Genomic DNA, 26491 nt, shown 5'->3' on the forward strand with positions numbered 1-26491 from the left:
GATGGCTGTATAAGTTGAGTCAGTCACTTGCGAAAAGGTGAGCTACAGCTAGGATTTTCTGTAATTGTATTAATATACGACACGTAGAATTGTAAGCTGTAATATTGTACTTACAACCTTGTTTCGTCCCCTTGTTCCGCTTCTTCGTTCGTTTCACCTTCTCCCTCCTGTCCCTCTTCTCGCGCTGGTGAGCCGCTATGAGATTTTTGCTTTTCAGCCTGGAATGGATGAGAATAAATTAAATATTCCAGTTTTCTTCTGTATTTTATTATACAAATTTCCGAACAAAGAGTTAGAGAAAAGTTATGATACATTATATTATAAAATTCATATAAATAGCACACAGAGGAATGTAATTACATGCAATATATTATTTCCTTTTTCTAATTATGAAAATAAATACTAATAATAATAAAAATTCTGAACCTAGTACTCGTTATCTTTTTTTTTTTTTAATAAAAACAGCATGTAAGGGCTACATTCACATTTTGACAGGTAAAAATTACATAATTATACTTTTTCTGCCGATTTTCTTGTGGCAGATTACATTATTATTCGCATGAGTTTATTTCACATCGTTACTATTGACTATTCTGAATTTAAGTGAGATTAATATAGAATAGAAAGTTAGGAAGTTTCCATAGGAAGAGACGCATTGAAAAAAGAATGATAGTGAGAATTTTTTTGAGATTTTTTTTTTTTTTTTTTTTTAAAGTTTCATACTTATGAGCAAGTTCTTTTCATTGTAATACCTTCATGTTACTTACTTCTTCTTCAGCCTCTTTTTCAATGGCAGTCAGAGACTCAGCATCAGCCAAGTTGTCTACGGCGATAGCCAAGAAGACGTTTAGCAAAATATCTGTTTATTTGATTAAGGAAAATAAATAAATAATAAAAAGGGACTTAATTGAACTAAGGTCAGCTTACTAAGAATAAGACAGTCGGTTTCAGCAACATTCCTTAAATCTTCTTAAGTATCATTTAAATAAAAACTTAAACAATAAAGAATTCGATTAGCTAAATTATTGATTCCATTAAGTCTAGTTATAACAGATACTGGTCCAGGTTAATAATACGTTGAGTAGTGTGTACTAGTAAGGTAATTTTAAGGTAATTTGTTAAACCAGCATCAAGAGGTAACTTCTCTCAGTACAGATATGAGAAGGATTTGCCTGAAATGGTGTGCTGTTATTCAGGCATGTGCATTTTAAGTCCAAAATACATATATACAAAAAAAAAAAAAAAAAAAAAAAAAAAGTGTGTGTCTACGCTACACATAAATAATACATTGGTTTGCAAAACTTAAGGACCGCATAGATAAAGGAATAAAATATTGCGTAGGTTAAGAGAAATGAACGAAATCTCGGCAACCTGTTGCCAGATGTTTCCCACACGTGCAAAAGGAGCAAGACATTGTATAGTGTAACATCAGCATGATTGAAGCGCCGAATGAGTCTGATTCCCCAATACGAAGTAGTTGAATGAAGCGGACGAGACAGTCTGTGTCAGTCAGAGACCTGTTAGGCGCATTGTTTGGTTTTCCTTACAATAACATGGCCCGGAGGCAATATATGAGTGACTTCACACGAGGAAGAATCGACGGGAAACTGGAAGGAGAACAAAGTGTAACGAGTGTGGTCCAGGAGTTTGCGTTTGCATACAGGATTTTACACATTCATGACGAGCTTTCCGAAGCACAGGCAATGTTTTGTGAAGAGATGAAGAGGTGGTGGTTGATCATGGTTAACTACAGCAGAAGACGACTGCCACATTAGTGAACTTTAAACAGGTAAGAAGAGACAGATGTTAAACAGCGAATGCAGTTGTAAATACATATAAGAAGACTGCAAGCCGGCTAATTTCACGCTCCACATTGGCGTGTCGATTGCATTAAGTAGTATTCCGTTGATACACCAACATTGGCGGCAACGTATGCAATGGTACCAAGAACATCAGGACTGGACCAAGGAAGAGTAAGGTTGCGTTCTCTTTTTGATGAAAGCATATTCAACCTGAGTAGTGTTTCTGAACATATACTCATCTGGAGAGACGTGAAAACACGCAATGAACCTAGAAAAATTGTCGAATATAATCGTTTCGGTGGTCCGGTGTTCTTGTGTGGGGAGGCATAATGTTGCATATTTATACCGACTTCCCTATAATACAAAGTGGCTACAAATGAATACTCTTGTTAACCTGTAAACATAAGTCTGGTCGTGGTAGGACCATATGAAACTTGGTAGACTAGTTTTCAGCATGAATTTGTTATCTCATTCCTTCATTTGAATCAGGATTTAATTCGTAACTTATTTAGAGAATTACACAGAAGGAATGGGAAGGAAATAAATTGGGCTTTTACTCAAAGTGTCGTCACAAAATTTGCCACATTTCACTGCTTGAGATAATGTCCAATAACCTGTCAGGATTGCTACTGTCAAAAGATCTCGAACAAATTATCTTTCTATTGTGAGACTGACAGTATCTTCAGTTACTGTAGTTGTTAGCGTGTATCCTAACGTGCTCTTGTTCCACGTATAAGCTTCTATTGCAAGATTAAAGAGACATACTAAATTGTTATATATATACAAAGTGGGCACAAAGTCGCTTTCACCAATATGTGAAGAAATACTTGTTTCGGGTAAGGCGACTTGATGCTCACCCTATATATAATGAATCTTTAATTGTTGTATTTTGTTAAAAGGATACAATTACCACATATGAAAAGAATTATAAAGTATACACATGCTAAAACACCTATTGATGACACTCCTCCATAAGCTTGAATGCCATCATACATCACAGCATTCCAGTCTTCACCGGTAAGTATCTGTAAGTAAAAATTATAAGTATTACAGATGCTATAAAGTAATTAAAAAAAAAAAAAATAGTGCATCTGAATTATGACTATGTTTCAATTAAATTAAAACATGCGGATGTTTCACGGAATTAACATACATAAGCGGGAGAAACAGGCTTTTACAATCTTACACCACAATTGTACTCAATTTCAGTGGTCATTCAATCCTAAAAAAAATGCTTACCACATTAGTGTAAGACTTTATTTTAATACATCTTCGCTAGTAGTTAAAAACAAAAGATGTTCAACATCAATGAATATTAAAGTGTGATATTCGCAATTAATTCTACATCTTTTGTTAGCTGTCTTATGGATTAAATACTTCGGGAATCAATTTTGCTTGCATTGTGTCTATACGTCTGTTTTATTTAGTTTTAAGTATTAAATGAAAAAAATATTGAACTACATTGCATGGAAGAAGTTTTGCCGAGAAAAATAAAAAGATGGAAAGAAACAAACTGGACAGATGAGAGAATGAGCCACTCGACGTAGTCAGTTAGTTGAATGAATGTACGCGATATTACATGACACATACGCTACAAAACCGTAGACAGAGTTCTTAATATTTTTCGCTATTCTTATCACTATAAAGTTGTTCTGTTTTGAAAGGTAGGCTCTAATTAATTTGTAAATCTGAACCTCTAATGCAAAAGTAGTTGAAGAACCTGTACTGCAATGCAAGAAACCCTTCAGTTTGTCGTGTTTAAAATATTGTATGGTTCTAAGAAGAATATGGGAGAATGAGACAAGTTCAGATACTTATTGTACGTAATAATAATAATAATAATAATAATAATAATAATAATAATAATAATAATAATAATAATAATAATAATAATAATAATAATAATAATAATAATTACGTGTCATAACAACTCCAATCACAGCGCTCCTCCTGGAACATGGTTAAATTCATACATGAGATGGCAAGTAATTTCTAGAAACCAAAATCTTATATAATATTTTGTGTATAATCATTGCAGTATGAATGAAATACACATCACAATCTTTCAAGAATTTACACCTATCAATGACTAGCGTTAATTTAGATGTCTTAAATAGTCTGTCTTAAATATTCTTCTTAAATATGTCTTAAGGGTATATGTTGTGAAATATTTTAATTTTTTTAAAAAAAAAATCTTGTGTCTTGTGTAGTTTGACTTCTTTCATGCTTCACTGTTGAGAAGATTTGTCAATAAAGCGACTGCGAAATTTTAGGATACCCAAATCACAAGGAACGTCTTAGTCTATGATTAACAATTGCTGTAGTAATAATAAGAATTTTCTTATCTGATTTTTTTCCCTGTATGAAAATAACTGTCTCACGAGAACAATTTGTTAACTTGCCTTGTCAAATAACTGCAAAGTTTACTCATAATATTCAATCATTTGAATTACTCTAAAATTTATTTCTCTATGTACAGTTTTCTAAATAAGATAAATTTTAAATGTACTTAAAATCTTGGTAACTAGTATATTAAAGATGGATAGCCTAATTTAAATGACACTTCTTTTTGCAGATTATTTTAAGTTACGAAAAATAGAAACTACGTATTGAAATCAAAGTGTTATCTTTATTTCTTAATTTACACATTTGGTAAAATGCTCAACTGCTAAGAATAAGATTTTAAGATATTTGAAGTTACCATATTAAGCTTGTTGTGAACAATTTCAACAGATTGCACTTATTTATGTTATAGAAATGTTTTACTTTAACTGCATGGTTTTCGATACTAATAGCATTTGTTGACGTATTGTATTTTTGAGCTTTACGTTCAACACTTCTGCCCTTTACGTTAAAGGAAACGATGAAATATGAATTATTACAGTGTAATGATTAGTAAATGGACAATACATAACACCTACGTTTCGAGCGACATTCGAACCCGCTGTAGATAGAAAGATTTTACAATCTCCATTCTAATGCTTAATGTCTAATACTTTTGATCAGAGGTTCCCAACCTTTTCTCACTGATGACGCTTTACTGAACGCCCAGGACACCATAATTATAGTAGTGTAAGACAGTAACTCTATGTACCGAGCATTGTTGCTTGAGCTGGAGATGTTGACTGGTACAGTCTATCTCAAAATTGATTTTAATTAACTATTAAATGCTTAATGATCTCTGAATTTTAAAATTTCGCGACACAATCTATGAGACTACGTGGCACATCATGCGGACACGTGCGTTGGGAACCACTACGTTAGTCCGCTCGACCATGTCAATTGGCTACCGTTTATTAATGAATTGATTAAATTAAAAGTCATGATTTGCAACATGAATGAGAAAACTTTAAAATGAACAAAATCAAAGTAATTAATAAAAAAATAAAAATAAATGTCATAAATAATAGAATAGAGAAATTTATATTAATGAGCAATTTGCTTTTTTTAAAAAGAATGGAAACTAGACTCTGTTCGTAGTAGAAGCAAACAAAGAAAGTTTTTCTTTCTTTTTTAATTTGGGGTTGCAGGAAATTCTTTAAAGTGAACCAATAAAATCATTGACCAATTTCAACACTCAGCGAAAGGGCAAACTCTTAAGAATTTAAAGAAACACACAACATGCTTCATGAAAAAAAAAAAAAAAGATAAATAAATAAAAAAAATAAAGAAAGAAGAAAAGACATATGCTCCAGACTTTTTATTTCCTATCGCTAAGGGTCCCGGGTTCGATCCCAGCCCACGCCAAGTGAACTTTGTGGTGGACAAACACCGTGTGCGTGGGTTTTCTCGGGGTTTTCCCGTTTCCTCCCACTTTCTTTATTCCACCATTTCATTCATCACTCATCATCACCGTCTCCTTTAGCCTAACTGGCATAACCGTGGGACGTAAAACTTAAAGATTTCATTTCATTTTTCCTACCGCTAAATATGGCGGTGCTCCTGTGCTGGGCGGTGGACCACTATTTCATGATATTATGTTGGTCCTGATAATACTAGCGAAGGAAAAATTACTACCAGTGATTATGTGCACACTCAGGGATCCCAAGTACAGTCTTATTTAAGAAAACCTGGCCATCAAGGGAATTGTTTGGCCAAGATTTCTTGAACAAGATTTTACATCCTGTAGTCTTTCGAAATGAAAATGTACCAATATATACATCCAGATCTGTTCAGGTGTAGTTTGAGAATCATTATGATAAACTTTAATATCTTCCCTATCCCGCTCAATTATTCGATTATGACTGTGTTTCCCAATCTGTGCTCTGTGGAGTCCGGAGGGCCGCAATAGGCAAAGGGGGGTCCACGGGACATTTTATTTTTGCTAGTACGTTACGTAGGTTTGAACTAAGAAGAGTATAATACCAAAAGATAAGAAATAATAAAATTACTAACCTAGGTTGAAAGAGCATCATCCATCACATTAGGTGAATGTTGAGTTCATAATATTAGGCCTAACTGGTGCGATCGCATTTTTTTGAATATCTCCATTTAAGACAGTATTGCATTGTCATAAATGACAAAGTTATTGTTATAAAATTGTAAATTATCATTTCATTTTATGATATGTACATTCTATTTTTAAAAAAAATAATTTTTGATTTTATGGGGAGGGCAGAAAATTAACGATCGTTACAAGGGAGTCCGTTACATTAGAAAGACTGGGAAACGCTGAATTAGAACGTTGTTAAACATCTGTGCTAGTTTTAGATGAACAAATTCGGTGTAGATTTCGTTCTCTGTCATCACAAACGGATACAGCTGAATTCTGTATTACACGAAGAATGGATTACTACTCCTTAGAAAACATTTCGCTACCAATACAAGCTGTGCTACAGGCCACATTACATTTCATCATAATTCAATTACTTTTTCATGAAGTTATTCTGAAAAACTGATTTTTCTAAACCAAATTATATATAAGAGCAAACTTCCAAATTAGGGCTGAGTTTATGCTCATTTTATTCCCTTATTCATGAAACATGGAATACACTTTCTTTGGAGCTTCCACACGACACCCATTGTTTGAGGTTGAAATCAGCCAGGGACAAGAAAAATGAATTCACTACATAAATAATAATAATAATAATAATAATAATAATAATAATAATAATAATAATAATAATAATAATAATAATAATAATAAACTTTTCTACAAATTAACCGAGTTTCTTGAAACATCATGTGTGTTTTTCTCGAGTTCCTCACTGGGTCTCATAACTTAAAGCTGAATTGGTTAGGGATAATTGGGTCAATTTACTTCTAACTTTTAAAAAGTTCCAGGGTACTTTTAGGAGAAAAAAACAACAATTTTCATTGAAACGTAGCATGTGTTTTCTTTGAGGTTTTTAAATTACCTCTATTGATTAGAGTTAAAATCGGTCAAGGACAAGAATCTGAAACTATTCTACTTTTTGGAGAAGTATCCTTAGCTTTCTTCTACTGTGCAAGGAGTCATTAGTATGCTGTAATGACTTCTCGTTCAGGCTAGCAATTAATTCTACGTACATTGCCTGATTTATGAAATACTAGTTTTGTTCAACCTGTTTTAATGAAATCAATTAATGAAAATAAAATTCTAACTGAAAACTGAAAAAGATAAACAAAAATATGAGGAAAGCTTTAAAATGAAATAATAATAATAATAATAATAATAATAATAATAATAATAATAATAATAATAATAATAATAATAATAATAATAATAATAAAATAGTATCGGATAAAACAATAATTCCTTGTCTAATTAATAAATTAATACCAAATACTTTTAGTTTCAAAATTAATACATCGTCAAAAATACTATAAATAATATTTGTCGAACTTAAAATTTATGCTTGTACACTGATAAAAATAGATGTTTCAAATTAGATTTAAGAAATGGCCATTGTTCTTAAAATTACAGATATTTGATTTAGAGGAAATAATGACCCATTTTTCATATTACACATTGGTATCCTTATTCCTATATTATGTAAGCAGTATTCACTATGATATCTATTGTTTAATATTTTCTGAATAAAATCTCTTTCAATAAGGTTTATTTGCCACTTAATGCCTGCAATCCCAAAATTGATTCAGTATTCATAACTACGTGAGTAGTAATCTCTATTCATTTTATGCCATAGTAGCCTAATAAAACACTTTTGGACTGACTCAATTTTGTTTGCCAATGTTATACATATACTATTAAAATAACTATAATAATAATAATAATAATAATAATAATAATAATAATAATAATAATAATAATAATAATAATAATAATAAACAAGGTGTAATAAAAACAATTGTAAATAATAGGGAACAGTGCAACTATGGAAAAGTTGAGTAGAGTGGATGACCTAATTGTTATCTCTTATAACGTTAGTGAAATTTCAATGGAAATTAAAATCAATGCATATGACCAACCATAACAAGGAGAAATTGGCTCCATTGGTATGTAATGGATACTTTGATGATCAATTGAATCGGTATTTGATAAAACATCAGTCAATATTTTAAAGTTTTTTTTTCTGTTTGGAGTCTGTATGGACACGACTATTATTTAAACATTTAAAGACAACATCTACAAATAAAAAATATGTTGTTTTGTCAGTAAATAACACTATGCATACATATTACTTGAAAGCAGTACAAAATAATCATTAAAATAGTGAATGATGTTGTTTCAAGAAATACCGATTCAATTATTTCAACATACAGATATTTGATCATCAAAGTGAAATGATAAAATCACATTTGGATTCAAGTTCAATATTCATTTCAAAAATTTATCTATTATTAAAGTATGTAGAAAGTAAAATGCTTTACTATTTTCACATAAGATTCTAAGGCTGGATTGAGTTTTGGAGAACAAAGTAACAGAAAAAAAGAGAACCCAGTAGATATAAATTTCCAACCCGTTACAGGTTGAATCATGCCTATATTGCATTCTGTTTTACTTTTGGATTGCTATTTTACTTATGAACCCTCTCACTATATAAGAAAAGAAGGGACAAGGACTTACAGATATTTGATAGTGGACAAGGGCTTGCAGTTTATTATTCGTTGACCTTATTTGTGTGGTGCAGCAATACAAATTAATGAAATGGAGGATTAACGTACCCTAAAATCCTAAAACAAGAATTTTAGAACTTACGAAAGAAAAATGGAAAATATTTATTGAAAGAAATCTAGATCGATGCGATACATACGACAGCATAGATAAATTTAACTAAACAGAAACATTTGGCGGCAAAATATCAACATTTGTTCTGTGAACTAACTGTAAAGATTTTAAATATGTATGTGTTCCAAGTTTGTATGAAATGAAAGATTTCGGATAAACTTAATGAAATATTATGTAGCAAATAGCAATTAATATTAACTAGGAAGAACAAAGATGTAGTTCAATAAATCGTACATTTTTTCGTAAGCTTGTGCTTAATTAACTAAATTAAAGCATAATTATTCTTGAAAATAAATAAATAAATAAATAAATAAATAAAAATAAAAATAAAAATAAATATCAAGCCAGGTACTTTAAAATGAATCAATTTTCCCCTATTTTAATATTAAAGACAGGAAAGAATAAGTGTAGCGTACTGATCCGAGAAAAAAATAATTGAAAGAAAAGAAAAAGATGAAATTATTAGATACAGAAACACTGGAAGTTGGATTAAATAAAAGTATTAAACATAAAAAGAACGTCGGAGAAAATTACAATGTAATTTGTGACTGACAACGAAAGACGCTTAAGTGTGTTGATATACAGTCTCACACTCACAATCGTTCAACACTCATTATAGCCTTGTATAGCGTTCTATTCATATATATATATATATATATATATATATATATATATATATATATATATATGATGGATAGTCTTTTCTTTTTCATAAGGGTGCAGAAAGATATTGTTAATACAAACAATATACCACTGTATATAAACAGGAAATAGATTCAAAACTAGCAAGACTGATGACATGAACATTAAGAATAGAAGTTGAAAATAGACATAGATATACGTATATATAAAGTAAGTGGTTCAACGTAAAAAAGACTTAATATGAAAAGATAGAAGTAAAACGGAAGAGTCATTATCATAACTGTTTTCTAGCGGCAATACAAAACTTGGGGAACAAGTACGATAGTTGTAAATTTTTTTCCTAACAGTCTCAGTTACTGTGAATTGTGTTTTCATGAGTTCAAGCAATAGTCGTCTCCGAACTAATTCTCATACATGAAGACTAGACTTATTTGGAACAAATCTTTAGGTTTGAAATGACAAAAATGAATTTTTATAACATTGTGAAGTTTTAATGTTGTTTTATTTTTATCTTTTCATTGCATGCATAACTTCCATTTCACAGTCATAATGCAATGATTTGCACACAATACATTCATTGTACGATAGGTCAAACAATTATGCTTAGTAACAAGTTAGTTCGAACAGTTCAGTGTGTCTTAATTTACCAATGGCTCTTCAATTTACTAAATCAATACACAGACAATTATACACAAACCACATGGGCAAGAATCGACAGTAATTAACACACATATATGTATATTACATTAGAATATTATGACATGCAAACGTGTTATAGAACTATTGTACAGGTTAAATAGTGCGAATGTAATGAATCGATGTAGCACAGCGACCTTAGTGGTCAGAAACACTGGAACATGCAATTTAGAAACATGAAAAGATATAAAAGCAAAGCATATTATTCCAGATTTGCGATAAAAAAAAGAAAAAACCACACGGGTCAGCAGAGATTTGCTTATGAACTTGGAAGAACTATTGATGATCTAAAGTAGTTTGGAAATTTATTTAAAGTGAAATTAAGTAAAATTGCAAACGTGGGCCTATATCCTAAACAATTAAAGAAGCCACGAACAAACATCAAATCATGCAATATCCATCTCCTGTATTTACCTGAAATACCGTTAGTAAACTTTGCCAAAAACTGTCAAAATTACTGCGTGGCTTATCTGAAGTAGTATCAAAGTTAAATTTGCCCCCAAATACTTGCATCCCTAATAAAGCAAAGATGACAATGAAGAGAAACAGAAGCAGCAACAAGGAAGCAATGGACTGGATGGAGTTGAGCAGCGAGGCAACCAGATTGGACAGTGACCTCCAGTATCTGCAAAGCATCAACACACATATCTTATTTCAATTATTGTTTTCACCTTAGGTTCTAATGATTTGTAAAATGTAATATACGTTAAATATTTCTGAAAATACTTTAAAAAGTTAGTTTCAAGGATTGTCATCAAAGCGTAGTCACTGTAGAACCCCTAACTTATTCTCCCTTTGAGAGAGGGTGGGTCTGAGTGTGGAAATTAAAGCGTGCATTATCTTCACGTATTTTACTCCCTTAAATAATATATATATATATATATATATATATATATATATATATATATATATATATATATATATATATATATATATATATATATATATATATATGCATATTGACAAATAATACTGCCTCTAAAGACAGAACGAACTCAGCGATAAAAAATAGAGTATTCAAGTTTTGTATAAACACTGCATTAATAACACATTGAACTGCATCATCACATAATTAAAAAGATGCAGAAAGGAAGATGAAAACTGACATTAATATTAATATAATAAAATATTCTGAAATAACTTTTCCAACATGTCAGTCATTAGGATTAGACTTTTAAGATCTGAACAATACAATACATTTCTATTTTAGAGTATAAAATAAATTTTCTTACTTTAATCATCCGGGCGCATATAACAAAGATATGCCAAACTAAACTCTATCTTTTCGAGAGACTATTATTGGTACTAAATGAATAGCAAGAAGTACCTACACTCAGAGTAATACCCTAATATTTGTTTGCTATAACAAAGAATATCCCTGAAATATACTAAGAATATCTAATCAAATATTCGAATTTAGTAGAGTTCTTCATTGTTAGACTTGATAAAGAAACCTTAGCCATTACAGCGCTAAGGCTAAGCACAATAGTTTTTACATTATAATTGTGTTGATTTCTATAATATTTCTATTGTTATACCTACAAATTTGTTTAAACTTTGAATCTTTAAAATATATCATTTGCGTTTCATTAAATTCAAGGTAATTGTTAAACGGCTAGCTTCTCCTTTTTCTATATATTTCACAAATGAGCTTTATGAGCTTTACTCGAATTTTGCTTAAGTACTCGAAACGTCACAAAAAACAGTGGAATTTAAAAGAGCTTCAAGAATATGTTTAACTACATATTTAATATTCAAAAATTGAACATAATTTTTGATAATGCATATTACGTTCAACTTAAAACACTTCTTCAAAACAAAATAAAAGAAAACACTTGGGTCAAAATATGATCAATAACAGTTGTGGATGATAATAATCAGGGTTGGCAAAAAACATGTTTTTTTTTATTGAAAAATCAAACAAAAAACCCGGTTTTTTGTTTAAACCATTTTTTTTTTTAAGTTTAAATAATTTGCTCTATGTATTTATATCACATATGGACAGAAATGTTTGTTTCGCCTTGGTGTTATTTTGCAACAACCGGGTTATGCTGGAAGGGGGTCACAAACTTAAAGAGGAATCCAAACCGCTTCTCGGATTGCATCCGAGAGAAATTGTCCTCCATTTGAACTCGAAACCGGGAGTAATTGGCCACAAATGCGATACGCCTGCCGACTCACTCACGAAGCATTCCTGATAAAAATACGTTGAACTGATCTTTACATACTTGTTAATATAATTGTCAAGAGTCATTTCAGAAAGACAAAACAATAAACAATTGCACAAGTGAAACCGTTATACAGAATTACATAAATACAATTTGAAAGTACTGCAAAGTACAGAAGAATTAATTTAGTCCAAGTTAGTTTACTACGACTTTTATTAGTCCAAGTTAAAGAAATACAACGACCTACTTTGCATATCAGTAAGAAAAGTGAATAAAGATACGAATTATTTGAGTCCACTTTGGCTCTGACCCATTTGTACATAAATAGATACCAAAGATACTTGTGAATTCAATAAATGTCTCTCGTGGGGTTTGTATGACCCCTCTCCCAAAAAAAGTACGGCATTTCGATGTATTTTATCAAAAGTAAACATTATTAAAACGAAACAATATTCCTTTGCTTGCAATTGCATAACAACAATAACAAACTATAAAAAAATCACAAAAGAAACATTCATAAACTTATTTAAAAAGTTGCTTTTGTAGAATAATCTCTTTGAGTAATGAATGGGGAATTTAGGTCTGAATATAATACGAGTAATATAGGGAGTGAAAAGTGATAACTCACAAATATGTGTTCATCAAGATTTTACGAATAGTTACACTTTTACGAACATTTTCCGTTTTTGGGTTTAAGCCGTTTGTAAAAAAAAAAAAAAAAAAAAAAAAAAACTGCTGGTTTAAAACCAAGGTTTGAACCATGGCATAAACCACTTTAGTTTAAGCCAGCCAAGTCTGATAATAATAATAATAATAATAATAATAATAATAATAATAATAATAATAATAATAATGGTCTAATGCTTATACTAAATGGCAAAAGGGGGCGCGGTGGCTCAGTGGTAAAGCGTTCACCTCTGGTGCTTGGGGTCCCGGGTTCGATCCCAGCCCCCGCCAAGTGAACTTTGTGGTGGACAAACACCGTGCTCCTGGGTTTTCTCGGGGTTCTCCCGTTTCCTCCCACTTTCTTCATTCCACCATTTCACTCATCTCTCATCATCACCGTCTCCTTTAGCCTAACCGGCATAACCGTGGGACGTAAAACTTAAAGATTTCATTTCATTTTTAAATGGCAAAAATCCTTGCATCGACATCAGAGTCTACAACGGAACAGGTGAAAATAAGTTAAAAGAAATGATGCAAAGATACGTTAGTAGTATTCAGGAATACATAAAGCCACATTTCGATAACTACCACCAAGACTGAATCACACTTTAAACAAGAATCTAGCTGTAAAAGTCAGTCAGTCTTATTTAAACAATCTTCGATATTCTAAGGAACTCCTGGCTTTAGATTGACATGAAATCATATAATTTTGCTACTGTCGTGATACATGTAGCGATATTATCATCTACATCCTGTCTGACAGCGAGTACATACATATAAATGTGCACACGTCCATAGATATAATTGTGATAAGGAGTATGTATTATTTCTAATCACATAATAATCAAAATGGAGTCGTTGAACGCAAGAGCCTAAATTGTACTTATGTCTTCTCTATCTGATAGTTCATTTTTACTAGAGTTTTAGGATAAACTAGCATATATTACCCGTTTCGCTGGGTTGAAATAAAAAATTAAATGCACAACTCCGTATCTCATGTGTTTAGTACCCGTGAAATATGCTGTTGTCGTTTTTAATGGCACCGGAAAGATCATTGATCATCTCGGCGACCCCAAAAAATGTTGGATTCAACACTAATATCGGTCATTTTCGATCATTTTTAAACATCTCTTCCTCTCCTTCCCCCAAATTGCGGGTTTGAATTTGAATTTAAACGGGATCGGAAGTATCACTGTTCGTCTAAGCGACCCAGAAAACTATAAATTCGACACTGATAGTGGGCATTTTCGATCATTATATATATATATATATATATATATATATATATATATATATATATATATATGAAGGGTAAGGGGAAAAAACAAGGAATGTCCATGTATGTGCTTTTTCGGGTGCTTTGCCCTATCTGTTGGTGACTCTTGGTACTATTTGATTGTATATTCCACGCTTGCGTAGATGTAGAAATGTCTGTGTAAAATAGGCAAAAGATTTAACTAACCCTATTCTTCTTACGCGCTTTTCAATATTAAAACGCCGTTTTCTCGAAAATGCAGTTTTGTGACATTCCTTCCTTTTTCCCCTTACCCTTCATATATATATATATATATATATACACCTTGGGCAGGGCTGATTTTGGATTTAAACCGGATCGGAAATGTCACTATTCATCTGAATGATCCCGAAAATTATGGATTAGACACTAATATTGGTCATTTTCGATCAATATTATATATAGCTCCCCTCCCCTCCTCCGTGCTGCGGCACACGGCATCAGTATTGTCACTGTTAATCTCAGTTACTCCTAAAACTATGGATTCGACACTAATATTAGTCATTTTCGATCATTTTAAAATGTTTATCCCCTCCCCTACGTTGTACTCTCCCCCTTCCAATTGTCAGGGCTGAACTTGGATTGAAACAGCATCAGAAGTGTCACTGTTTCTCTCATCGACCCCGAAAACTATGGATTCAACATTAATATAGGTCATTTTTGATTATTTTTAAATTTGTCTCCCCCTCCCCTATGTTCATCGTCAAAGTGAATAGCCTAAAGTAATCCCTGCCCCTAAACTCAAGTTTGTTGATGATTTTGGATTTAGACCGGATCGGAAATGCCACTATTCATCCGAATGATCCCGAAAACTATGGATTAGACACTAATATTGGTCATTTTCGATCAATATTATATATAGCTCCCCTCCCCTCCTCCGTGCTGCGACACACGGCATCACAATTGTTACTGTTAATCTCAGTTACTCCTAAAACTATGGATTCGACACTAATATTAGTCATTTTCGACCATTTTAAAATGTTTATCCCCTCCCCTACGTTGTACCCTCCCCCTTCTCAACTGTCAGGGCTGAACTTGGATTGAAACAGCATCAGAAGTGTCACTGTTTCTCTCATCGACCCCGAAAGCTATGGATTCAACACTAATATAGGTCATTTTTTATTATTTTTAAATTTGTCTCCCCCTCCCCTATGTTACTTCGTCAAAGTGAATAGCCTAAAGTAATTCCTGCCCCTAAACTCATGTACGTTGAAAATTTGAGATCGGTCGGGTGATTCAAGAGTGATGAAGTCACAAAGTCAGTCATTTTTATGTTAATTTGTTTTATGTGGATCTCCCTCCTTCCTCTCCCCTACGTTGGCTCGTCAAAGTGAGACGATAGAAAACACCCAAGGTCCGACCCTCATATATGTTGAAAATTTGATCGAGATTGGTTGGGCGGTTCAAAAGTTGTTAGGTTTTATTAGTGTTTATTTATACGTCCCCCTTCCCTCCCCCTTCCCTAGGATCTACCGTTAAAGTGAAATTAAAAAAATCTTTCCAGATCCGAACTCATGTATCTTGAAAATTTGATTGAGACTGATCGGATAGTTCAAGAGTTATTAAGTTACAAAAATAGTCACTTTCAGCCTTACATAAATTGATTCTCCTTCTCCTCCCCTAAGTTGCTCCGTGAAATTTAAATCATAAAAAACAATTCCAGGTCTGAACCACATCTTTGTTGGAAATTTGATCAAGATCGGTCGAGTGGTTCAGGAGTTATTAAGTATTATTTATTTTTTATAGCCCTCCCCCACTCCTCACTTATAAACATCAAAGTGAATAGCCTAAAACCAGCCTAGCCTCGAACCTCCTCCATGTAACAAATTTGATTGAGATCGGTCGGGTGGTTCAGGAGATTTAGAGTCACAAACACAGTGATTTTCAATTTTATATATATAGATTTCTGAGTCTCGATAAAAAGAGTGATTTATACGATCAGCAATATTCAGAGAAAACCATATTCGTCGCTTGAGTGCTACTGATCAGCTAGAGAGAAAAAAAAATAAGATTTGATAATAGCTTGAACTTTGAATTCTATTATATTTGGAAGAAGGATTTTCATTAAGGAATGAACGGTTAGAACTAATGAATGTTCCTTATGTAAAATGCGTCTTTAAACACATATTTCTCGAAACGATCAAAAGTTAGAATTTTTGAAAGAAATAAAGGAACACCTCGTTAATATGGAAACTAAGTTATTCTGTTAATTCTTAGGCATTTTACAAATAAATAGATAGACTAATATACAGCCAGCCAATCATTAACGATTTTCTTTGAATGGACAGTATTACCGAAATTCAAATCAATGAAATAGAACTATCAATTTTCAAGGATGGAAAGACAGAATTGAGAAATTGAATTTCTGCATGTTTAAAAGGGTGTGTTATTTCTTGTATAATGCATATATTATCTCTCACAAATATATTATTGTATTATCAAAACATAATTTCAATTATAATATAGTACTTGCATAGTTTTTGATCAAGAGCAACATGTGATTGGTATTAAGCTTATGATTGGTTAATCATTTGTTCTTCAATCGGAAGTATGAATAATATTGGAGCAATTAATTCTCTTTTCCGTTCTACTTAGTGTTGAAAATTAAACCAGTTTATCAGTTCGTTACGAATTTGTGTAAGTCGATTATTAAAAAGGTAGATGCCCTTAACAATGAGTCATCTTGAAAATGCGCGTTTAATATATAAAAGTTTAAGTCGCTTTAACATCTCTGAAGAGGTTTTGTGTTAAGAAAAGGCAATATGAGGAAAGTGGTGATGTAATCCATGATTCTGACTGAATCTGTACTTACATAGAGAAATATAACATTTTTAATGTGAAGATGAGAGGGATTGGGCACTTCAAAATACACAGAGGAATCTGAATTTGACCAGGGTTAAGTGACGAAAATTTGAAAAATTATTCAGGATGAATTTAGGATAGAAATTATTTGCGTTAAGTGTGTGGCATTGCAAAATATTTATTTGGGAAAATGATTCAAAATTGCAAGTTAGGAATAAAAATATATAGTTCAATAAATGATCGCTAAAAGCAAAGATTTTGATTGAGTAATATGAATTTTCTACCATTGAAAATACATGTAGAATAGCAAAATAATATAAAAAATTACCTCCATATAATGTAAAACTTAACATTTGTGCATATATTTTAAAATAAAATAAGGGCCACATAAAACATGTTAGATAATAACCATAGGAGATCTTTTTAATACGTAATAATTACAAGATAACAATACAAAATTTATCTATTATTTCACGTTATTTCAAACGATTATATCATTGCCTGCTTCTCCAAAGTGTATACATGACTTAATTGATACCATTGTGTGTTAAATTAGGGCATTACTGCAGCATGCATCATCATATATAAGCAATTTGGAATGACAATACATGTTAGTGTGATGATTTTTGGAAAGCATTTTCCACTTAGAATTTTTGTATGACTGGCTTGAGCATATAAAATTATTTCTACCTGAATAACAGTCAACAATGCTTGCCAAAAGGTATCAAAAGTGCTTCTCTGTTCCACTACATGTCCCAGCTTTCCACCAAAGATCTGCATCCCAAGTAACGCGAAAATGAAGATGAAAAGGAACAGGATTATTAGAAGGGAAGCAATGGCTTGAATTGAATTGACTAAGGATTGAACAAGGTTACGAAGCGACCTCCAGTACCTGTAACGCATTATCAGAAGAAATCCTTTCATTATTATGAATAAAAAAAACATTTAAGTATTATTACGAACAAGAATGGAAAGATTAGAAATATTTTAAATATTATATTAAAATTGCCGAAAATTAAGGGTTTTTTTTTTTTTTTTTTTTTTTTTTTTTTTTTTTTTTTTTTTTACTTTAAAGGATTTATTGAATCCCAAGTGACATCGATTCACTGTTATCGTAAACGAATATCTTCTTTCCATTCTTTTTAATTGTATTTTTCTTTACGTTAAAACGGACAAACAAATGAACAAAAAAACTTTTTAGCCAATGCAAATAAAAATAATGCTAGGTATCATGCAATATGAAAATTTCAGTAATTTAACTTAAAACAAATTGATAAATTAAAACAAATACGCACACACATACATACATACAAAACAACATAAGCTGACATTCAAATGTTTATTAAAAAAACAAACTAAAAAGCAACAAAATGAATAATACAAAACTTATTACAGGGGGAATTCATGTTACAAGATTGTAGGTCCAAAATTATTGTCTCTCAGGAAACAAATAAGACTTCCTATTAAACATGATTTTGCATACATTTAACACGAAGGATAATCCCGTAAATAGAAAGTATTATACATATCAGCTTTTGAAAATAATTGATAAAAATACTTCATATTTCACTATGTTCTTGTGTTATTTCAATTTTCTCGAAACATTTAGAGCAATATTTGAAGAGTAACTTCTGTGCACTATTCTTTCTGATGATGTAAGTGAGTCGACATGTATTACATTTATAACTTTTTATAAGACAAGAATTGCGAAAGAATATTTCTAACTTTTTTCAATATTCAGTGTTTCTTTTAGCTAACATGTTTCGGTGACATCCTACCGCCCCTGAATAAGAATTAATAATCTTTGAAAAAGAAGCGTATATTTAAAATATTAATACTCATGGATTTTGTATCCTTCTACTAGAGAAAATTTTCTGAAATAAATACTGATTATGATAATTTATATAAGAATAAAAGAGCAAAGCTCAAAGCATACGTTGCTCAATATAAGTAATGACTAGATCAATTCTTAATTTATAAATGGTGACCAAATCTAAAAGTAAACTACATGGTTTTATATGAGAAATAAGTAAAGAGAAAATTATGACAAATTATAAGCTTGAATCTCTTTTTATATATAAAAATACATACTCAAAAGTATATCATATAAACCTTACGTATCTGTCACTTTAGTGAATTTTTTAGGGCGGACAAAACTTTTCAGGAAAACAAAACAATTATTCTTACATAATGATTATTAGAAAATACGTTTGGCGACATAACTACAACCTTTGGTCAGTCATCCATTTCGCGATAAGATTTAACACTCAAAATTGGATCAATTGTATAATGAGATATTTATAATACTGTAGTAGCTGAAGGAATTTTACGTATATTCTCTTTCGTAAGGACATATTTTACGTTTTGTTTCTTAAAAATCGTTGCTGACACTCCATTAAGGCCCTAAGCATCACAATTATTAATTTGTCTGCTTACAGCGTTGCCTTCGTGCAAGCTGATGGATATTTATTCTTCGATTTTAAAGACAGGTATGATATCTGATGGAACAAATAAGAGCCACTACTAATAAGGAAAAAATACTAGGAGAAATCTGAGAAAAAAGATGTGTAGTATACTAGAAACTTTTTAAATAGAAATTTTAATGTTATGCAGTACACTATAGGTTGAATAAAACATTCAAAGCTAATATGAACATAGACTTATGCAGTTTGGAATGCACCAACAGAAACGAAGAACGTATATTATTAGCTTTTTTCCTAATTGGATGAGCTTCCAAATCCAGAACATGCAGTTTTATAGGCTTCTTACAATGCTTTCGTTATCTTTTACACGGAGGAGGATACGGACGGACACGGAGGAGGTCGTTAGATGTCAAAATAAGGCTAACAATTTGGAAATAACAGTGGAATAAATAAAGTAAGAGTGAAGAATTAGCTCTGGGTAAAAGGTCAGGATAGAAAAACAATTACGGTTGAGCGCACTATAAAATGAAACGAAGATTATGTTATCAACGTGTTGGTATAGATCTCAAACTTAACTTAAAACAAACAAGCAAACAAAAAATGACACATAAACGTAGATTGAAAAATATATCACGAAACTGAAGGAAGGGGAAAAACAAGAATTGCTATCTGGAAAAAATAGATAAAATTGCTAGACATAAGAAAGCATTACTTAGCAATTATGAAAGTAATTCTCACAAAGCAATATAAAAAGCCAAAGGAATAAAAATAATGTAGTGTCAGCAGTTATTTGTGGCACAGTTCTATACAGAAGCAAGCAAAAATGCTACCTTTCAAAGTTATTGACAAGAAAATATATAGGTATAAGTATATCTGCTAGCAAATATACAACTATAAATAAACAAACATCGAGCAAGAAGTATCCAAAAGAAGGAAAATTTAAAAAAAAATGTAAATAAGTAAATAAAACAAATTCAAAGCTTTTGCAATGCTGACAAGAAAGTTAATTCAACATAAGGGTTAGCTGTGTATTCTAAGGAGTCCTCATAATATGAACAAAAAGATAAAAAGAACCAAAGAAACAAGAGTAATACGAGTACTTGTAATGTGCAAAGTAAGTTTATTGTGTTCCATTTTACTCTTCGATTTTTTTCTATGTTATACTGTCTTCCCGCATTGACTGATACTCGTGTTTATTTCATAGGTACATTAAGAAAAATAACCAAGAACAACGACGGTGGTCAACCACAAATCGTACATTAGGCCGTGGTGGATAAGTGATAGAGAGTTCATCACTGGCTCGTGGGTCTGTAGTTCGATCTCAACTTCCGCCAAGTAGACTTTGTGGTAGACAAACACTGTGTACTTAGGTTTTCTCGGGATTCTCCCGTTTCCTCTCACTTTTAGCATTCCATCATGAACATCCATCTCATCATCATCGTCTTCCTTAGCTTTGGTGTATAATCGTGGAACATTAAAAAAAATCAAAAGGCAGCTTTTTCATTTAATTAATATGTTATTGTGGTATTGATTCAGTGTAAGATACACAATAATTCATACAAAGCATAAACTGGCTAGCAGAATTAAAACGAAACAACTAAAATACATTAAGCACTCAACATATCAATGCAAATAGTCAGTAGTGAGTAGCGTTGATGGAAAGTAAAAATATCTTAAAATAAAACACAGCTAATTTTGGGGTTTAATTTTAATGTTTATTAGTTTATCTTGTGCTTATGTTCTGTATACTAATACAGACTGAGATATTATTTAATGAATTTTCCACTACGCTCACTAAACGCGAATGAACTACTACTTTGATAGTAGGTAGTTATTTAGGAATCAAACTGTCAAATAATACTGTTTCCTGAATTCAGAGTTAACTCGTTTGCTTTATTTCTCTATGTAGAGTAATGTACCCCTGTAGTCAAACTAGTATTGATGTATTCATTCATTGTAAAAAATACTTATAAGGCATGATTACAACTTTATTGCTTCATTTAGCCTAAAATAACAAGTGATGATGAGACATTTCAAAATATGGGGGATGCATTTAGCTGTAGTGCGACATCTTCAAATTCAAATTTTAACTAGCTCAGAATTTTTGTACCTTTTTGTGCCACCAAGAAAAAAATGTACCAATCAAATAAACGTAATACTACAAGAACACAATATTGTATCTGATCACGTATTTGTATCTATATAATATGCCACATGCACTTGATTCAGATATGAAATTCTTATTTGTCCAAGTATTATACAACTTAGACAGTTGAAGCTCTTGTATACATTCTTATCAAACTGATCTTATAAAACCGTCAAGTTACAGAAGATACATTGATACATTGAGTTTCGATTACTATTATTTGACATTATTGTGATAAGATTTTCAGCTAGTTGTCAAAGCAGCTACATATAACAGAGTTACATTGAAACTAGCTTTCAAGAGATGCGTTTTTAACTTCAAGTTTTTAAATAGTATGTGGAATGTGTGTGTGTAAAAAGGAGTAGAGGTTGCCCGGAATCATTTTAGAAAATAATTCTGCCGCCCTGATTACAAATTTTATCAGACATTCTATGGAGATTAAGTAATTTAATATTATTGTTATCAATAATAATAATAATAATAATAATAATAATAATAATAATAATAGTAATAATAATAATAATAATAATAATAATGAAAGCCTTGTGCTTTGGTAACATTTAGCAATTTTACTAGTTAAAAGTATGTTAATGTCAGGTAGACTGAAATGTATTAGTCTTTGACGCACGAGATAGGATATATGAGTAGCAGCGACTCAGACATAACGCCATTTGACAGCTGACAGTTGAAGCCAGCAGATTGGCAAAAAGTGGTGGAATTTTTACAATTACACGTAAGTTTTCGTGTCGCGAAGATGAGTAAACTTTCCGCAAAAGTGCGCTATATTTCAATTTTATTTTGATGTGGGCGTAAATGCTGCACAGGTCTGTAAAAAAATGTACTCTTTATAGGCAAGATACGTTATCAATAACAACAGCTAAAAGATGAGGCAGTAGCTTTCGTTCTGGAAATGTTGATGTCTAAGATACTCCTCGCAGTGAGCAACCAATCATATCAAAAATGGATAATACTCTGGCAAAAGTCCAGGAAGGCCGGAATGTAAGCAATCATGATCGTGAATTAATTAAATATCCATCACGAAACAGTGTTAAACCTTTTGGAGAAAGCTGGCTGCAAAAGGAACATCGACGTTTGGGTACAACATGGTTTGAATCAAAAAGATGTACTCAATCTGCGAATCTCTATTGAAATGTAACGAACTTGAACCATTTCTAAAGCTGTGTGAAAGGTGGATAACCTATGACAACAATGTATAGGAAATATCGAAGTTGAAGCGAGGAGAAGCTCCATAGTCTGTGGTAAAACCCACATAAACATTTAGTAAGGTTATGCTGGGCGTTTGCTGGGATCGGAAGTGCATCCTGCATTAAGGACTGCTGCTGCCAAATAGAACGATAGACTCGTACCTTTACTATGTGAGTACACCTAACAAGTTAAAAGGAGCGACTGGAATAAGGAAAGGTGTCGTATACCATGCTGACAAAGCCAGGCCACATTCATCTTTAACCCATTACCAGCCAAACACTTGTATCGTTGTTAATGTCATAAAATGTGTTTATTCATAACTGTTTGAGATATAAAGTCGACTAAAAGCAGGGAATTTAATAGGTGAATTCTGTATCATGCAGAAGAGACTGTGAACAAATGAGAGGAAATGAAATATTGGAAGAATATCTTTCCAAACACTTTCAAAAAATAGTAAAATAAACCGTCCCAAAAAAGGGACAATGGCTGATAATGGGTTAACGACCGGTCAGAAATTAATATAATTTCACTGGAAGTTTTAAATGCATATACCGTATAACCTAACCATGGCACTCTCAGGCTATCATTTGTTTCGGTCTCTGCAGAACTCCCTAAAAATGTGTTGTTAGTTTCAAAGGAGGCCTGTATAAACCATTGTAACAATTCTTTTACCAGTAATCACAGAAGGCTCAATAATTTTCAGACAATCTAATATCGCGCTCTGATTTATTTTTCCCAGTAGTATAAATGGTAACTCTGATGTAAAATACATATAGCAATATATATATATTAAGTGATGGAAAATTTTTCATTAAAAAACTGCTCTCAATTGTCTGATCCTATTCAGATGTAGAAGACTACATAGTTTAATAAAAGTATTTTAAAGGGCACCAAAACTAGAAGGTATCGAGAAACGGTTTTTACACAGATTCATCGTCTCAAAAATGAGTTTTGGATAGACTTTCATATATCTGTGGAAATCAAAAGTGGTGAAAATCTCCGAGTTTTCGGTTAAAATACTGATTGCATAATGAAATATGTATATATATATATATATATATATATATATATATATATATATATATATATATATATATATATATATATATATATATTTAGCGACAAGCAATTTTTATATGGACTCAATGTCAAGAATAAGTTTCACCTACTTTATCCTTCTCTTGCAACCGGAAGTTATAGGAATAAATTACCACTTCCGGTTTTAATGTTACTCTCCATAGAGCAAAACAGTAAGAGACAGCGTATAGTGGCTTTTTGATATGGATTTAGCGTCCGAAGAACAAGTTCTATCGTCGATTTTATTCCTCTATTATAATCAGTAGTTAGGTATGTACTACTTCAAGCTTGGGTATTAACTTCGCATAGTTTGGAAGTTTACCATTGTTTCACGTTGAGAACGTAACTCATTTTTTTTTTTTAATGTTACGACTCATTTTCCTAAAATCATTCACAATAGAATCATTAACGCATAAAAAACTAGGAAAATTGTTAAAGATTGCTGTTGAAATCTAAAGTTATAACGCTTGAAAATTATTCTGTTTTTATTTTCCAGTTTAATTTTCTTCTAAAATTTAGTCATAGTTTAATCTAAGTATAGGAATAATTTAGCCTTACACACGATAAAGAAGCGAAACATGCTTCCAATAGTCAACTTCCGATGCATCTAAAATACTGGATGGAATTTCGAAGTTCAAAATCATTATTCTTAAACGATAAATTGAAATAACGATGTTCCTAAATTTGCTTGTTAAGATGAAAGATAATTTTTCTGCATTTATTGTAGTGCCAGGTTTTTAACAATCTTTGTTCAATGTGGTAATTGCCTATTGCTGAATCTTATGAAATCTATAGATAGGAAATAACAGTCGAAGCTCTTCTATGATGAGTTACGTCTCTTCCATTAGGTTGGCATAGCTGTTGGAAGAGCTGCAAAAAATTCGCTTGAGTGATTTCAAAGACACCTGAGCAGCACGAAAAAGAGAATTGAGAAAGACAATTTGGAGGAGGGATTTTTTCTAAGTAATAATAGACATTGTATAAATTGTTTCAATTTGTCTCTATTACCTTTGTAGATGCATACCTATCCCAGTTCTGTTTGAAGATCTATCACTGATCATCAAATCCCCAAGGATATTGTAATGCCAATACAATACTTGAAGCTTGCATATTCTTCAACACCTGACTCTAAATTTTAACGCAATTTTGTCACTATAACTCTCCTCACTACGGATTTTCTCAACAAGTGACATTACTCTTCAATGAGAGCTTTTAAATTTCAAGAAGGTGTTATAAGATTGTTAATTACGCAACTAAAATAAGAAAAGTTTAAAATACAATAAGGTATTGTCAATGTAACTTTCATATGATCATTTTACTTTTAATTATTTATACTTACTTGGTCACCTTGAATACCCTTAACAGACGAACACACCTAAGCACAGACACCCCTAAGGGTGGCATTATATTGGTATTTGTTAAAATCAGTTCTCCAATACTGCCTATCACAACAAAGCAGTCAAAACGATTGAAAAGTGAGACGAAATAACCCTAAAAAGGAGAATCACATCGTGCATTTAATCAAAGTGTACGGAAATGTGAAAACAAATAAACAAACGAACAACTATCGTTATATACTTGATAATAACAATTATGATTTCATAAATAATTTATATAATCTTATCACATGATATTTTCATTGAATAAATAAGTATGGAAAATCTAATAATAAACAAAAACGAAATAATATATAAAGCTTGTTTTGTAACTAAATAATATATTTATATATAAGAGTGCTACAAATTGCATTTCTTTTTGAATGAAAAATATAACATATCTGCTGTAGTGCATTATGATTGCAGTAACTCCTGAAATGAACAGTTACTATCTACGTGTTATAAGAATCTTGTATATGAACATTCATATTTAAATAAATGTTCTGTTAGGTCGTAAAGGAATAAAACGCAATTTTGCACAGTTCCTTATAAAATAAAATTAACACAAAACTGAAACTTTAGTTCATTTAAAACGCTATGATTTTTCTTATATAAAGGTACTATGAATTTTATTGTAATTCCAGTATGAAAATATGTTGTTAATAGTAATCAGTTGCTGAAAAATAAAAATTGTTGACAACAAGAAAAGGAAAATTATAAAATAAAAGGTGGGATCTTTCCAACATGACTGTTACTGCTACTACTACTACTACTACTACTACTACTACTACTACTACTACTACTACTACTACTACTACTACTACTACTACTACTACTTATAATAATAATAATAATAATAATAATAATAATAATAATAATAATAGTAATAATAATAATAATAATAATAATAATAATAATAATAATAATAATAATAATAATAATAATAATAATAATAATAATAATAATAATAATAATAATAATACTATAAAACTCATTTTCCATTTTGTAATATATAATCTTCA

The 26491-nt window shown here is 31.3% G+C and overlaps 1 protein-coding gene across 23 annotated transcripts in view; it reads right to left on the minus strand.

The window, feature by feature from the left end:
- Nucleotides 1-26491, minus strand: part of Ca-alpha1D (Ca[2+]-channel protein alpha[[1]] subunit D) — an 836510-nt gene that overhangs the window by 192284 nt on the left and 617735 nt on the right. For 22 of the 23 annotated variants that reach the window (XR_014131916.1, XM_081762817.1, XM_081762798.1 and 19 more), the window contains 5 exons: nt 25433-25584; nt 10726-10936; nt 2707-2827; nt 768-859; nt 115-218 (listed from right to left, as the gene is read on the minus strand). Coding sequence is in view for 22 of the 23 variants with exons in the window: in XM_081762817.1 (XP_081618943.1) it covers nt 115-218; nt 768-859; nt 2707-2827; nt 10726-10936; nt 25433-25584 (680 nt within the window). In the remaining variant the exon portion in view is untranslated. Of the gene's footprint in view, nt 1-114; nt 219-767; nt 860-2706; nt 2828-10725; nt 10937-17931; nt 18134-25432; nt 25585-26491 lie in introns of all 23 variants that reach the window. The other variant, XM_081762799.1, reaches the window with a different exon arrangement.

The sequence above is a fragment of the Thermobia domestica genome, chromosome 6 (assembly GCF_964235325.1).
Source record: "Thermobia domestica chromosome 6, izTheDome1.hap1.1, whole genome shotgun sequence".
In the NCBI taxonomy this organism is placed as follows: Eukaryota; Metazoa; Arthropoda; class Insecta; order Zygentoma; family Lepismatidae; genus Thermobia; species Thermobia domestica.